Here is a 17813-nt window from a genome sequence, read left to right as displayed (position 1 = left end):
CAAATTTACTACAAAGGTACAGTAAGACTTAGTACCACTAAGGCTAAACGTAATAAAAAGGATTGCAACAAAATAAAAGATTGCAACATTCCTATTCATTAAGTATTTGACTTGCCAAACAAAATTGTAACAAATTGAGAAGAGTGTATGAGAGATACTATAGTGTTGTGCAGATTATAAGGGTAATTTTCTAAGAAACCAGAGAACAGTATATGCTGTAATTTCTCAACTGCTGATCTCAGGGACCCTAGGAGTAGAAAGGAGCACTGCTAATTTACACTTGTACGCAGATAAGTAATTTCATAGTTGGAGCTTCATTCCATTATATAAATACCTTGGCCAGGACACAGTGGCTTAAGAATGACCCTACTGGCACCCATCCAGCACCATGTACTGCCTAATTGAAGACTGGCCAGCTGCCTACAACAATGGTCTAGACAGCCTACCATCAAGAAAACTTTAATATAAATAGAATATAAATACATTATGTAATTATTATTACACTCATAAGATATTATTCTTATAAAGATAAATGATAGGTAAAGATAGATAATAGTCTATCTAACTAATAAAGTGCCTAAACAATTAAACTCTTTTAAATCCATAGATCAGTAATTGTCAGAATAGCACCCCTATATGTACATTGCTTGATTTCCCATTAGACAAGTGCCTCCTGCATTGGCATGCTACAGGCGTAACCACATTATGGCCAGCTAAATTGAGTGGTAATGTAGTACTGTCAGGTTATTTTCTTTCTCATTAAAGTCTTTATTTTGTGCTCTATGAAACACATTCAGATGCAGAGTTTCAATCTTATTTATCCCCTGTCTGCTAAATTATCTAAGCAAGCAGATGTATATGAGAAGAGATAAAAAGTACACCTACCTCATTTGCAGCAAGGAATGCATTATTGGCTTCTGCCATATTCATGTAGTTGTTATTATTTCCAAACTGAAAAAGAAAGAGGAAAAGAAGATTGGTTTGCTTAGCAAATCTGGAGTTTGATATATTTCAGCTCGTAATGATCCAAACAAGCAATAACAAACATTTCTATTCATCCATCATATCTTGGAAGATAGATGTTGTTTCTCAGAGAACACAAATCTGAAAGCATGCAGGCAAGTCGGCCTATATTAGAAATGTAATTACCATGTTCCACTCCAATGGGGTAATATTTTATGCATAAAATTCTGAATCCATCATTATTATTATATATAGATATATATATATATATATATATATATATATATATAAACACACACACACACAAGTATAAAATCTACACAATTTACATTAATATATCCAAAATATGCTTAAAAGAGATGGAGGGCTACTTACATAATGAAGTTCTCACTCCGTTTTCCTAAAATTCACATCCCCACCCATCCCTAAGTTTAACTTAATGGACTTATGTCTTTTTTTTTTCCAACTGTACTGTAATGTAATGTAATGTAACATATGAAAATACAGAATTGTAAATGTAACACCCTGAAATGAAGGCTAGCGGTCAACCAACAGGCATCTTCACTTGATCTCCCTATTAACATATCCGTTGGCTTGGTCAAGTCTGCATATTATTTCCTTAGACCATGAAAACTACTGGTTCTCCTTATCTCAGTCAATTCTTTAAAGTCAGATGAGCTGAAATACATCCTGCTCAATAAATGACTTTTAGACATAATGCTTTTAATATATCTCTTGTGAATTCTGCTAGTAAACGTCTCGTGTCTATGGCTAGTAAAAACAATGGGGTCATTTACCAAAGTCCAGCGTTTCACACACCAGTAGTAATAACCTTGCTGGATGCAGCATTGTTGCTTCTTTTGCTGTCTGTGTGCCAGAACTGAAAACTACTCAGTAGATTTTTGGTGTAATGTATACCTGTTTTCTATATGTTGTTCAATGAGTCAAGCCACAGAGGTCTTTCTGGTGGCCACTCCTACTGACCACACTTTGTAAAAGTGGCAGAGTTGAGAAAGCTAAAAATTCACACTTTTTTAGACTTTCGACAAAATTTGCAACTTTTCTGCACCCAAATAATAAAATTATCCTCATTTTTTTTTTATTACAGATGCCAAAGAAGACCATAACAGAAGCCTCATTATCCTTTCTGGAAACCTTCTGTTTTAGTGAATCCACTGCTATGTCTAGGCAAGTTTATTTTGTTAAATAATTATACAAAAAACTCATCCTCATCCAAACATCAAGTACCCCAAGAAAATAAATATAATCTGACCACAAAAATCATGGCAAATTAGTACTTAATGTGGTAACCAATATAACCCACACATAAGCAAAAAGAAAAGGAATTAATTATAAATCTGTTCCCCTCACAACTAATAGGGCATCACACAGGTGAGGACTGTCTTAAAGTTTGAGAGACTTCGAAAAAAAATTGCATATTCCAACCCTGGACCAGTTATTGAAATCTTTTCATGTTTTCACAAAACGTTTGCACACTAATATACATATTGCACAATATCATATCTAATAAGCAAAACACAATAAAAAATTGAGGTCTACACATCTGCTGGACAAAATTATGCAAACAACCATTATTAACAGTTGCACCTCTATGGCAACGCAGTACAACTAAAGTCTTGAAAGGGTTTTCCAACCCTTTACAAATGATGGGCAATCAATATCTGACACCCTGCACCCCTGCTATACAACTGTTTTACAGTTAGTCCCACAACCAGAACCTGGCCCTGGAATGTTACAGCTCGGTCTACTTCAAAATAGATGGACCAGTGTATTTCTGGTGCTGGAGCTACTGCAGAACAGCCGATTGGCAGGGGTGCAGTGTGAAGGACCCCCCCAATCACTACACCTTAAAGCTGGTCATTTACATTAGGCATAATATACAGTATCTAACAAAAGTGAGTACATACCTCACAGTTTTGTAAATATTTTATTATATCTTTTCATGGGACAACACGAAGATGACACTTTGTTACAATGTAAAGTAGTCAGTGTACAGCTTGTATAAATGTAAATTTGGTGTGCTCTCAAAATAACTCAACACGGCCATTAATGTCTAAACTGCTGGCAACAAAAGTGAGTACACCCTTAAGTGAAAATTGCCAAGTTGTGTTCAATGTGTTAATATTTTGTGTGGCCACCATTTTACCAGCAATGCCTAATAACTGTATGAGATACTGTACAGAAAACAAGAGGTTACATATTAAAAGGAGATTATTAAAATGTCGATCATTACACATAACTAAAACATGGTTTATTGAAATTTGGGCTCTATTTTTAATTTCCAGATATTCTTAAAAATGAATGCCATAATGTATTTCTAGTCTAGTTTATTAATCAATGTTCTAATAAGAAACAACAGATTATGATTTGAAGTCCTGAAGTGATGCCATCAAGGCAATTAGATGTGATGTTGATGGCTACAATAATTATAATAATGATGTCTGTAATTAGTTGACTGACAACCAACATCTGTAATCACTGATAGGTCTTAAGTAGTTGCTTGCCATTCTTCCATAATACAAAAGTAAGTCACCTGCTATCTGGCAGAAATCATTTCTAGAATACATAATTAAAGATAATTGGAACTATATTGCAGGAGATGACAGTTTTACTTTTTCCAAATCCATATTTGACAGCTCTCTAGTGGAGGGCAAGCATACCAATATATATTTTTTAAAATAATAAAATTCATTACTTTGTATGGCTTTCCAGTTTTTCAACAAGGTAACAGGCACTAGAATTATTACATGAACCACAATAGGGGTAAGATCAGACACTCTGGATGCAGCATGCAGGTTGAAACCTCACCTACCTGCAGTGGCCAATGGCTACACACTTTACTACAAAGCTCTTACATATGGGTGGGTATTAGGCCGTGCATGGCAGCAGCCCATCTGTCTTTACTCTAACCCACCATTATTGATAGCTAGGCCCTCAAAATCTAGTTTTACTGTGGTCATTCAACACCGATATATACACCAATCTTAAATAATGGCGAGTTGACCGCCTAAACAAATAAATTATCAAAATAGAATTCCTGCCCCCTACCTCCCCATCCCTTATAGAGGAGGAGGGTGGAACCTCCCTTATGCTTCTTCCATAGTTTCAAGGTGGTCATGAGGAAGTCGGATGGGAATAACCCATGCTAAACACAACCTAAATTGAATCTTAAATCCAATTGATTGCGTCATTCCCATAGCTGATGATTAGAATAGCTAAAGATGAAAATAAAGTGGAAAACATTTCCTAGTATTGAAGGCAACAAGCAGAAAAACTAGTGAATAGGAAAATCAAGAATCATTGAATTTCATGCTCACAAGTTGTATATCTTCCTTTTGTGTGTGGTTATTTTGGTGGCAATAACAAAAATGTTCAATAGATTTTAAGATAAAAATGTTATAGATGACTAAACTACATCACTTTATAAAACAATGTATTGGGCTGAAGCTGAGAATAGCCAAGGACACTCTTCTTTATATAGTAGCCAACTTCTGTCCTCATTTTATAAAGCCCTACCTTAGGAGGCTTCAGAAGGCCAAAGATTTCAGCTGTAACAAATTTTAAACATTGGAATATCATTGATTTCAGCTGTATCTATTCCATTTCTTTCCTTACACTGTCAGAATAATTGTCTTCTTAAATGTGTAGCTCCAAAAAGTCGATATGATGAAGGGTCAATGGATCTCAGTAAGAGTTATGAGATTTGGGACTTTTAGCAAGCTAGTTTTTTTTATGGCACAGAGGTCCTCATATTTGACAGGTCTCGTACCTATGAAATGTAAACATCGATGCAACAGCAAAAACATCTTTAAAGGTTAAACTCAATTAAACAAAAAAAAAACATCTGCAAGGCGTAACAATGGCTGAAAACCGGAATAAAAAGGAGCTATTATCTCAAGGGCCAGAACAATTCAGAAAACAAATTAGTCTTTCAGTGAAATAAGAACTGGGTTAGGAATACTCTTCTGAACAGTTAGCACTTAGCATGCGAATGTAATTACTGGAGAAACTACTGCTAATCAGCTGCGAACTATATCCATTAATTAGTATTTGCCCTGGAGAAATTAGGAAAATTGGTAACAATGTTAACACTGCAATGTACTGATGAGGGATATGAGGCCCTCAGCATTTAGACTAGCAGGTGGTTCCAATGGTCCGTCTAATTTGAAAAGCATCCACCTGAAGTACTGTGACATATCTTCTGCATCTTTATCAGTCTATAATTAATAGCTTATAATTTAGGAGCAGTGTGATCAGCTGGGGACGTACGTATATATCTTACAGCTTCCTGGCAGGAGCTCTCTTTTACTTAAGAATAATATTGTGGTTGGCTCAGGGATGATTAAAAAGGATTCACAAAAGACATAAGCTTCGCTGGAATGTAAGCAGATTCCCCTTAGGATCCAAGAGCTCTCAGCTGTTAAGAAAAGCAAATGCCCATATTTTCTGCATGTGGTTTTCTTTTAATTACCTTGCAGCTTATTCCACGCACACAGGACTTGTTTATTATGTCAGTTGCAGCTCGGTAGCTTTATAAAAGACGGCTCATTTTTATGAACCACTACCAGAACACATACCAATAATTTTATATACTTCTAAATGAGGTAAAATGGAAACATACATCCTCTCTTGTTCTTCATTACATCTGCTTTGTCGCAAAGCTAATCAGTGTATCCATCAATGGAAAGATACCCATTGGCAGTTATAGGACTCTTTATAGGCTAGGAAGATAATATACTGCCTGGAAAGGAGCATGTGATGCTTTTATGCTCCTTGATTTATGCATTTATTAAATAAGTAGACTCCATAAAAAAGATTTATGGGAAATAGAATTCAAATAAAGAGATGAAATATTTGAAATGTTTCTTTTCAAAGCAAGTTAGAAGAAACGTAAAAGACCCCAAGGTTGGCCCCAAATGCCAGCTCCTTGTATTATCTCCCATGTTTGCATGCCATAAAAATATTAGCAATTGATTCCTAAAAAATAGACTACATATAAAGGGAAGGATCCCAAATAACCAAATTTACCATCTAGCCCCTGTGATAAATCTGGTGCAAGTCTGGAGAGCCTAAGTTTACACCATCTATAGGATTACTAAATCTGCCCAAAAGACTACCTTCATACAGCTAGCAGAGCATAGCAAATTTTTTTGAGATTTTGTATAAATATAGGAGAAAAAAAAATCTATGACTGTAACTGGAGATATACAGAAGTACAATATGGAACCATACAGTTATAAATGTGGCATAAAAAAGATGCATACAACCGCTTTAGTGGGAGGATTATGAATTTTATTGTAAATTGGAAAGATCCCTTTGGTCATTCCTAAATTATCATATTAAAGTTTTATTTGGTGGGAGTCGAATATTGATTGCCTATCTTAAAAATAGGCCATTAATATCTGATTGGTGGGGCTCTGACTCCCAGCACCACTGCCGATCAGTCCGGTGACCACTGCAGCCTCTTTCTAGACAAGTGACATCACATTTATCGGTCACATGGCCTAAGCACAGTTCAGTCTTATTCAAGTGAATGGGGCTCAGCTGCAATACCAAGCACAGCCACTATACAATGAATGGCGCTGAGGAGACTACAGAGCTCACCGAAGCACCACTTCCTCTTTAAACAGCTGAGTGGTGGCAGTTCTGGGTGTTGGAACCTCATCGATCAGATATTGATGACCTAGCCTAAGGATAGGTCATTAATAGTGAACTCCTAGAAAACCTCTTTAATGGCACATAATAATAAGAAAAATGATAATAATAATAATAATAATAATAAAACCATACCTTTATTTTAACACAAGGGATCGTATTTACTATTTGCGATCAGTAAGGCACATGTGTATAATTGTTCTCTTGGGCAGATAACTATCAGTCAAATAATGATCCATGCTTTCGGCTTGTCATTTTCCCTAACTAAATAAATCTTGGTAGCGTTCATACCGAAGAAACATTACATTGTGTTGTCCACCAGCTCCTGGAATAGGTTATAAATAAACTGATGTATTATGTCCCAGCAGCAGGAAAATTGATCTGTTTAACAAAACATCTCCAGAGCTCAATGTTCTGAACGTAACCAGGTACCTTTTTCATGTGTACAAGAAACAAAACCATTCTGTAATGGAACAATATGTTTCTCCCTCTGGTCTATATGTTTGATTGTGTTATTTCAGACAAAAAACAAATGTTTAACTGGTGAATGTGAAGTGACTGGGTGACAATAATTGAAAGTCAGCATTACAAATATCAGTATATAACAACCAACTCTGCTCTAGGGTGCCCAATGATTTATACTCATTTCCAATGCTTTCTCTGTTTCCAATAAATTGTCTGTCAGGCACAAATAAAAAAAAACTAAAAAACAAAAAGGACAAGTTATAAAAAAGAGTTTTATATACTGAATTCTACTTTATGGAAAAGTGTGAGGACTCGCACAATATACTGTATAAGTCGACAGGATTTTCTAATGCTTAGATACTGATGATCTATCTTCAGGATAGGTCATCAATATCAGATCAGTAGGAGTTTGACGCATCATATCCCCAACAACCAGCTCTTTTGGCTGCAGCCAGCAATATATCCAACTATTCATTGGACTGTGTAGTTTCTGAATCTTTAAACTACAAGTTAATATGAGCTGATAGTACTATACACTGCTATGTTCCTGTAAGTCGACCTTTCCACTAATTTTTGTCAGCATTTTTGAGTTTTACAAGCTGTTACGGGCAGTGGGTGTAGAACCACTGCATAAACCAACAGGCAGGTTTGACTTTGGGCTAAACCTAACAATTTTACCTCGGAAGTCCCCTGGTATTTACCCTTTAACACTTGCAGGGATCTGGACTTCGCTGCAGGGGAGCCACCAGGCTGCTACTTCCTGGAGTAGTACTGGGGTGGTTGACAGCTTACCCACAGAGGTCAAAGACACTGGTGGGAAGCACCAAGGAATCAGACAAAACTTGTAGTATGTAACAGGCCAAAGGTCAGGACAGGCAGCAGATTGGGTCAGGGCAGGCAGCAGAGGGAAACAATTTGGTAATCTGGCAGGATTTGGAACATGGGCAAACAAGCAGATTATAGCATCTTTGCAGGATGTAATAAGCTAGTAAATGTATTGCTCAGGCAGAGAATGAGACAAACAGCACAGCTGTTGGTTGACATGAAGTTGATTGACATTAGAAACAGCCTAGGAGCTGCACACAGAGCCAAAGGGGGGTTTAACCCTTTCAATAGTGCAGAATAAGGTGAAGGTCAATGACAAATATCCTCAATAGAAGGAAGGTACCAACACAAGGGCCTGCTGCCGAAGCACTGGACCTAGGACAGATGCAGGGTGAGTGGGGTGGTGCCTGTGCCTGCCTGAAGTAGTAGGGCAATGACAGGCATGGGTCACTAATATAGTACAAGTGCTTCTGTAACGAGCATGTATTTTTTCTGTTACTTTTCAAGTCCTTGATGTAATTATGTTTTTCCATCTCCTTCTCTATAGGGGAAAAAATGTGTGAAAAGAAAAAAAATCATCATACATACATTTGATAAAAAAGTAAAAAAAATAAGCCATAAAAATGCATGCTGCTTGGGAAAAAATGCAAGCAGTTTCTAGGGAATTTATTTTAGTGGGGAAAAAAAGTGAGAAAGCAAACTTGTGTATAAAGAAAGTCTTCGAGCTCATGTACACATGTGAGTTTCAGGCGCAAGTACTGTCCATGTTTAAACTGGACAGCACCCACAGTGAAAAATGGCCCATTGAAGTTAATAAGTTTCCGCACTTGGGTGTTTTTCACCTCGCTCTGGGTGAAAAAAAAAAAAACTAAGCAAGTTCTATCTTTTGCATTTTTCAAGCAAGAAATTAATAGATCTGAGCTAAAACTGCAGCCAGATGCAGGGCATGCATTGTATTGCATTTTTCATGCAGGACTTGCCTGTGCAATTCAACAGGTCAGTGATAAAAACTAAACTACACTGAAAGATGGTCTGTTTTCTAATAATGGTTGCACGTAAAAAGAACAGAAAGAGCTTAATGCCCCTTGAATTATCCCCATGTTTTATACAAATTGACCTAGTTCATTTACATGCTATTTGAAGTACTTCCTGTTGCCGTATCCAACCAATTCCATGATGCATTTCTCATTTCTCCTCCCACCCAGCTAGTTACATAGACACTTCTCCTATGACTGCTCCGCCCATAGACATAACATCACAGGAAATAAGAAAGCTGCATGGACATTGTCATGTGACCACAGCCCGGGAGATATGAGCAATAAAAGGTAAATAAAACACATTACAAAATTACAGCTACCTATTTTAAAAGGTATTGATTCAAACCACAAGACCACTTTAAGAAAGTTACTCATCTCAACTAAAAAGTATGTAATAAAATATTTAAACAGAATAACGATCGTATTACAGACACATTAATCCTTAGATTGTCCCATTTAACCCACCAACAAAAGCAATGTGTTAATCTTCAAACCAAGTAAATAGAATCTGCATCTATCACTCATGCTGCGAACACAACAAAACATAGCAATAAGATTTTTATTTTTTTTTAAATCACCAGGGATTTGATATAAACAGATCCTATTTACTAATCTTACACAACTCTTTAAGAGTAGATATTTAAAGCTCCATGTCTAGCCACAGCGGTCTACAGGATCATCGTGAATAAAGTGCATACATAATCTACATATTTCTAACAACGATAGCAGTAATATGATAGCGCTTTATAAATGTAATTACTCTAAATAAAGCAACTTCTCCATTAAAGCAAACATGGATTATGTAACCGAAACTGTGTATTGTAAATCAGACGTAAAAGCCACTTACTGAAAATAGCTGCAAGATTTCTGTGAGATCATTGAGCTTTAGATCTATATAAATATTCTACGTAGACTTGTAAAGATTTGGCAGGCTCTTCATAAAACCCAACAACGGAGGCTGAACGTAGACATAAAGTCAATGCTCGCTCAAAAGCCTGAGAACAGAACAGCTTTTGAAGGCCTGGATGTAGTAAACACAACATATAGGAGACAGATGTACGCTCAATATAGCACAATGAGCTTTATGTGACAGAATCAAGAGTATTTTCTTTCTTAATGAGTTTTATTTCGAAAGTTTCATTTTTTCCCCAAGTGTGAAACAAGAAACACAGTACTTCAAATAGTCCACCTTGAAATTTCTTTCTTTGGTAAATCTTTAGATTGAAGAAAGATAATTATTTGGAAAATATTGAAAACTGTAATTTTTAACATAAATTTTAGGCTACTATAAGGACTTTATATTCTCTATTTGAAGGTTCAGTGCTTGTTTGTTATCTAGGATGGTAGAATTGATCTTATGAGTAGTGAAACAAAGTTAGGCCTTATGCACAGGGCAAAGGATCTGTTCACATCTTATTTTGTGAACGCATTTGGTGTATGCACCGGGAACGGTTTCAGCACATACATGGAACATATCCATAGAGCCACATGCACCCAATGCATGCTTAAAGAGTTTATTGGAAAGCATAGCATGATACTTTTCTATACGGATGGATACAATGGGAATAAATGGCCAACAAATGCCAATGTGAGCCTACACATTGGAGTATCTCAAAAGCTTCCATTGGAGGTATACATTAAGCAATTGAGATGGCTTTGCGGTTCGCCCGGCGGTCATTTTACGGCGAACTTTGGTGTTCGCGATTCGCCGAACATGTGAACACATAGTATTGTCCGCCGGCGCCATTTTCTTTTGCATTGCGCCGAACTTTGACCCATGACACACACATCAGGTGGGACAGGACAGTAAATTGAGACGTTTCAGCACATGGACACACCCCCACCCTATAACAAAACCCAATCTGGCAGCCATTTTACATTCTGTGTTTTGCCCGTGTAGGGAGAGATTGCTTTGTGAAACAAGGACAGGTTGTTAGGGACACCAAACGCTAGCTAATAGGGCCAGAAAAGTCATTTTAAAGGACTAGTATAGGTGTGCTATCGATAGGTGTGATATACTGAAGGGAGTGATATACTTATAATGTACTTTTTAACATAGAAAGTATATAGTGAATTTGTATTATGCAGCAGTTATGTGTGGTTCTGCTGTGATACCGCAGGTCTATAGAGGGATAAGCGCTATTGGAAAAACTATTTGCAATGGCTGTGATATACCTGTTGCCCCAAAAAAACTGATTGAGGGGTGCAGTATACCTGCTTTCACAAAATACTGATTAAGGGGTTTGATATACCTGCTTCCACAAAATACTGATTGAGGGGTGCGATATACCTGCTTCCACAAAATATTGATTGAGGGGTGCGATATACATGCTTCCACAAAATACTGATTAAGGGGTTCTATATACCTGTTTCCACTAAATACTGATTGAGAGGAGCGATACACCGGCTTCCCCAAAATACTGATTAAGGGGTTTGATATGCCTGCTTCCACAAAATACTGATTGAGGCCTGCAATATACCTGCTTCCACAAAATACGGATTGAGGGGTATGATATACCTGCTTAAACATGCCTAAACCAGTGGTGCCGCAGTGTAAAGAAAAAGGGAGGGTCAGAGCAATATAAGCTTATTCTGAGATTTTATGAATAGTAAATTTAGGTCATAATATTATGTTTCCTTTGTCATTTAGTCTGGGTTACATGGTTTGTGCACTGAAATTTAAAACCAAAACCATAAGACAATAAGTTGTGTCAAATGACATATTCCACCCTGCTGCGCCTTCCTTCTGTACAGTGCAAACATTTTGATAACAGATCGGCAAAGTAACTAAATAGCCCTAAAATTTGTCACTAGATTTATTTTTCAAATTAAAATTTGTGTGGAATGAATACATAATTAGCCCATTCAATGATTTCAACATAATTGCACACTTTACATATTTTAGAATGTGTCCAAAATATACATAACTCCCTATAACATGTCATTTCAATTGCACTTTAGAAAAGGTCATTGATGGAAAAACAAGCCGCGTCACTGTCTAATCGCTGTTGAACAGAACGGCTGATTGAATGAAATGACATATTCAATTAATGATGAATGCTGGGTTTAGCTAGTTTGATGGGAATCCATGTGGATGGAGGACAATACAAACAATACACCTTCTAATTAAAAGATGGAAATCTGAACTAGTTCTGCTGTTGCGTGCTTAAAACCTACAATGTGGCCCAGGGTCACATGCAGCAGGATGGTTGGAGAAATTAATGGGGACGGATGCATTTGAGGACGGGTGGGCTATAGCAGCTGAAATAAAAATGGAGTAGATACATACGTTGTTATTTATCATTGATACTAAGTCTAAGCATCAAGGTGAGCTCATGAGTTAAAACGGGGTCTGCTTCTTTAAAAAAAAAATATAATAATATAATAAAACAACTATGTCACTCTTGTCCAAATTCGTGTCAAGTCTGATTCTATTCGGTCCGAGCTAATTTGACCCGAATCGGAAGTGTTCCATCCACCCTGAAAATTCATGTATGACATTCTTGGGTCTCCTAAGACTGCATCCAACACATTCGAAGCTCCAAGACAGCATTAGTTATGTCAAAGTGACAGTGACATACATGGCTATGAGTAAACAGATGGTAGCTGGTGGTAACAACCTATTTAAAGGGAACCTGTCACCATAAAAATGATATAGGGCAGCATGTTATAGGGCAGGAGGAGCTGAGCAAATTGATATATAGTTTGTTTAGTATATAGTGTGGCAAGATTAAGTAAAACCTGTAATTTATACATTTTAATTCCTGCTCGTTCTGGGCTTTGAAGTCCAGGAGGCGGTCCTATCAGTGATGGACAGCCTTCCCTCTATGACTGTGTATACAGAGATAGCTGATAGCTGTTGGCTTTGAAGTCCAGGAGGCGGTCCTATCAGTGATTGACAGCATTTTCTCTATGACTGTGTATACAGAGACAGCTGCCAATCACTGATAGGCTCGCCTCCTTGACTTTAAAACCCATAAGGAGTTGGAATTTAAATGAATAACTTTCAAGTTTTCCTAATTCTTTTCCCATAAAACTAAATATAAATCTGCTCAGCTCCTCCTGCTCTGTAACATGCTGCCTGCAGCTCAAACACTATGTTCGTGACAGGTTCACTTTAATAACACACTGCACTATTTTAAAATTGGTCCAAAATTATCCCTTTTGGTGGCAGATGCCTTTTCCTCTGTTTTCTGATCTGTAAAACTTTGCCCGTCAATTTGAGTGGGATGAATCATAAAAATTTTGGATTTGCCAACATTTTTGGCTAAATTCATGATGAATTTGATTTGTGTACAATCGATTTGGTCAAATCTAGTGCCTGGTAATGATCTCATAAGCATTATAGTGAATAGTACTAAACTGCAATACCAGACACAGCCCGTAGATAAGAGTGATGCTTTTTCTGCAAGCCACCAGTTTTTCAAAACCTGGACAACTTCAGTAAGATAATTAAGTGCAATTAAGCTGGGTGTCCTCTGCAACTTTTTCTTACTCATGAAAAAAAGTATTCGATAGTGTTCTTCCACTATTGGGGGTGACCAAAAGTCAATGTGAAGCCCTGCTCTTAAAGGGATGTTCCAGGGTTACAATGGTTTTTAACACATATGCTCAGAGTTGCTTACCTGATGTACATCTCCTCCATACTTTTTTCAGTTTGGATTTTCCTAACCTGTTTTCAGCATATAAACCAATCTCTCTGGTTTGTTTCCATCTTATATGTAGCAGTTTCTGTTCCTGTGTCCAACCAAACCCATAATGCATTTCTCATTTCTCTGTCACAGCTTCAGTATCAACCCTAATAATGACCAGCTAGCTTATAGCTCCTCCCACCCAGCTAGGTCCAAAGACACTCCCCAATCACTGCCCCACCCATGGACAAGTCACAGGAAATAAGAAAGAGCTGCATGGACAGCCCAGAATGGAAGATAGGAGCAATAAAGTTAAAAGAAATACATTATAAAATTACAGCCACCTTCATCAATTTTTATTTTAAAGGATGTTGATGTAATCCCTAAGCCTCCTTTTTAAGATAGCTATATGACTAAAATAACTATTGGGGGAAAGCAAGTTTTTCTAATGTGTATGGCCAAAAGGTAGACTTAGGACCCTCATTCTGTTGATTGTGAAAGGTCCAAGCGCTGTGATCCCCAACAACCATACAGTTGTTATGGTGAGTCAACCCTTTTAATTGTAAAAGTATAAAAAGAAAACCGATTCATTACCCTACGGAATGACATAATGATAAGTTGTGCTGAATGACAAACTCACTTTTGCTACATCTGTAATTTTCTGCTATGTAATGAATATAGCCCATATCAGTTGGAATCTGCAGACATGGCATGCAGTATAATTCAAGTGGCTTCAATCTAATAGCAGATAGGCAGTGTTACAGAAATGTACATTAGCCAACACATCATTACTGTGAGTTAAAAGCCTATTTTCTTATATTTTCTCACCCAGAGTCGGAAATTATAGCAGCTTATACATTTTAGATGACAAGCCTTTAATAGCATTTGAATCAAATCCAGATATCTGCATGAATCAATCTTGCGGCATAAATTTATAATGATATGTCACAGAAGGCTTTGCATTTCGTAACAGAAAAGAAAAAGGTTTTGCCAACTATGCAGAATAGAAAATTGTGATTACATACGTGTTTTCTTTTTTTCTTAGGACTTTCATGATTGCAGAAATTCCACCGAGAGATACCTTTACCAGATGGAAAGTCAGGAGGCTTTAATTTGCTTTTGCAAACATTAAATAAATTCATGTATCTAACTGAATCTTGGCTGTTTTAATAGGCATTAGAAGATATCAAACTTAACATTTTGTGCAGTACGGACAATTGATTGTTGCATATGTGAAAAATCTATCATTAAAAAATATAACATAAAAAACGTCTTATAAAATATCAGTGATGATGGAAATTTTCACTATATTAATAGATAATCTCTTATTTTCTTTCAGTTGGGTCACAAGACACATTCTTTGAAGTTGGCATTTTTTTTTTACATTTTTTGTAATACTACTTGCTTAGTACTTTTTATAACACAAATAGACTTTAATTGAGTGATATGTACAGAGGTGAGACCTACAGCCTATCAGGTATTTATGGCATATTCTAAGGATGTTGCGTTGATTCTCAGTGATTATTTATAATCTGAGGGAGAATCAAACAGTAAGTACAGGAAATATTACACAATTCTCAGAAGAAAGAGTCCTCCAGAGTAGGAGGTGCTCTCTGTAACTACTCTTCTATCTAATGCATAAGGCTATGGCAATGCTCACAAGTTTGCCTATTTTTTTCTCTCTAGGGAAATATTGAAGTCACTGTACAGTAGAGATGAGCAAATCAATCCTAAAACAAAATTTAGAGTTTGATCTGAATTTAGGTCATTTGATTTGGGCAAATTTTGGAGACAGAAAGAGAAAAAAAATTGAAAAAGAAAAAAAATCCAGGCCAACTGGAGCACCTTTAATTCAAGAAGAATTCAGTTGAATCAAAGCTGAATCAAATTTTGACGGATTCACTTATCTCTACTACACAACCTAAGGCTTCTTTCACATCTGTCCTTTCCTTTCCATTATTGAGATCTGTCATAGGATCTCAAAATCGGGGGTAAACTATTCAGTTTTGTCCCCGTTTATTGTCAATGGGGGAGAAAACTGAACTGAACGGAACAGAGTGCACCAGATTGCATTCCGTTCAGTTTTGTTGCATTCCCATGATGCACACAAGAGCACTGCATGCAGCATTTTTAAATGCATCAGGAGATACAGAGCAAGACGGATCTGGCATGAAACACAATGTAAGTCAAAGGTGTAGTATCCATTTTCTCGGACACAAAAGAAAACAGATCCTGTGCCCTTTGACTTACAATGGTTTTAGTGCCGGATCCATCTAGGTTATTTTATAGATAGTACAACTGGAGCTGTTTATAATGGATGCAGCCGGTTGTATTATACTAACGGAAGCCTTTTCCTTGATCCATGATGGATCTAGCAAAAGCAAGTAGCCTTACACAGTTTTACAATGACTCATGGGTGGTGCCATTGAGCCCTTGAAATTCACTGTTCAATCAGACACGATGCCGTGTAGGGCTAGCTCAGCTGATTCTAATGATTCCTTTCACCTAGCAATCCATTGCTTGAGTCTCTAGAAAAAGTATTTTAATCCATATGCAAATAAGCATTTAGGTGCAGCTACTCTGTGCACCCTTGCTCCTCCTGTTTCCTTTTCCTGCCCCTCTCGCTCATTAATTGAAAGGCCAAATTTCTGCATGGTCATGTTGCCTGGCTTAGTTAAATAAGGATAAGGAGGATCTGGAAGAGGAAAGAGGCAGCTCACAGAGTGGCTTGGGCCCACATTTGGTTCTCTTAGCTGCTTATTTGCATGTGGATTAAAAAAAAAAATCTCCAAAATGAAGCAACGAAACCATGAGTGAAATACAACATTCAGCTGAGCTAGCCCTATACACCATTATCTGGTCGATTCCCTAGTGACAGATTCCCTTTAAAAGTATTTGCAGTGAAAACAATTATATGATATACACTTTTTGTAGAAGGCCCCTAACATGGGATATAGATTTATACACTGTTCATTTTTTTTTATCATTATTTTTTAAAGACAGGGTAAATGGAAACTAATCTCTTTGATTCTACAATTTAACCTACTAAAAGACAAACCCAGTATAGACAACCCAAAAGATGCGAAACTGACTCTTTTATGATTATGTCTTTCTTAAAATCTCTGTTGTAAATGACTAAACCTTAATCTGTTTCCATTTCTATTTTAGTAGATCCGTTTATTTCGCTGTTTATTTTTTGGTAAACACAGAGCATGAGGAACATGAAAGAGCAGGTAATAAAATTTTTACAGTCACAACCAAAAAAAGAAAAGTAATAAAAGACAATGTGTCTCCAAAACAGTGTCCTGAAAATCTCCTGATTCACTGGAGCCTGCTTCTGTTTCTAGAACAGTTAATTGTTATTGTTTGTATAATAGTCGCCAGGTACAGTGCAAACCGGTTGTTCAATGTATATAAATTTAAGAAACACACGTTGCCGGGGAGTGACTCATATATCAGTCTATTATATGCTACTAGGCTAACTGCATTAAACAAATCATTCTCCCCACAGCTGAAGAATAGAAGCTATATACAGAGCAGAGGTTATTGTCCAATTTAAATCTTGGCTGCGTTCCCGGAGCTGTGCAAGATTCCAATTTGTGAAAATGTTGCTCTTTGCTACTGCCAGAAAAACTGCAGAAAATGGTATTGGGTGCTATCCAGAAATATGTCTGCAAAGTGCCAATCAACAAGTCAGTGAAGATTAACAGTATGACTGTACCAAATTAATTTAAATTATAGAAACATATGGCTGAGTTGTTTGCTTTGCACTTATCGTAACACCTGCTTCCCCCCCGCCCAAAATAGCGACCGACGGTGTGGAGGGATCGAAAGGAATAGCTGCTAAGTAAAATGGATTTTAGGCTACAATTAAAACAGGACTTTATAGGAAAGTTATTAAATCAAACTTGCCTCTCGAGTTATTGCCTCCGCTGTTCGGAGACTATAGATATGAGATAGCCCTTGGGCAGGTTTCAATGTGAATTGCGGCTCTTAGGACAGATGTATACCTTAGATTAATATAGAAGAGTTACATCATAATTAGCGATGAGCAAACTGAAGTCCAACAAATTGACTTTGATCCGAATTTCAGGAAAAATTTGTTTAGTAGTTGCGAAGCTGGATTCGTGGTGACAAATTAATTTACCCTGAAATAGCAGGGGAGAGAAAAAATAAACATGAAGATACAGCGCAAAATCTCACGTGGGGTGACGTA

The 17813-nt window shown here is 37.0% G+C and overlaps 1 protein-coding gene across 2 annotated transcripts in view; it reads right to left on the bottom strand.

Moving 5' to 3' along the window:
* The window catches only part of TOX3 (TOX high mobility group box family member 3), a 123179-nt gene that overhangs the window by 49051 nt on the left and 56315 nt on the right, over window positions 1–17813 (bottom strand). For both annotated transcript variants that reach the window (XM_044271061.1, XM_044271060.1), the window contains exon 2: window positions 886–951. In XM_044271061.1, coding sequence (XP_044126996.1) covers window positions 886–951 — 66 coding nt within the window. The remainder of the gene's footprint in view (window positions 1–885; window positions 952–17813) is intronic.

Source organism: Bufo gargarizans, chromosome 10 (assembly GCF_014858855.1).
Source record: "Bufo gargarizans isolate SCDJY-AF-19 chromosome 10, ASM1485885v1, whole genome shotgun sequence".
NCBI lineage: Eukaryota > Metazoa > Chordata > Amphibia > Anura > Bufonidae > Bufo > Bufo gargarizans.
Note: the sequence above shows the minus strand (reverse complement) of the source record. Positions and strands in the feature narration are given on the sequence as shown.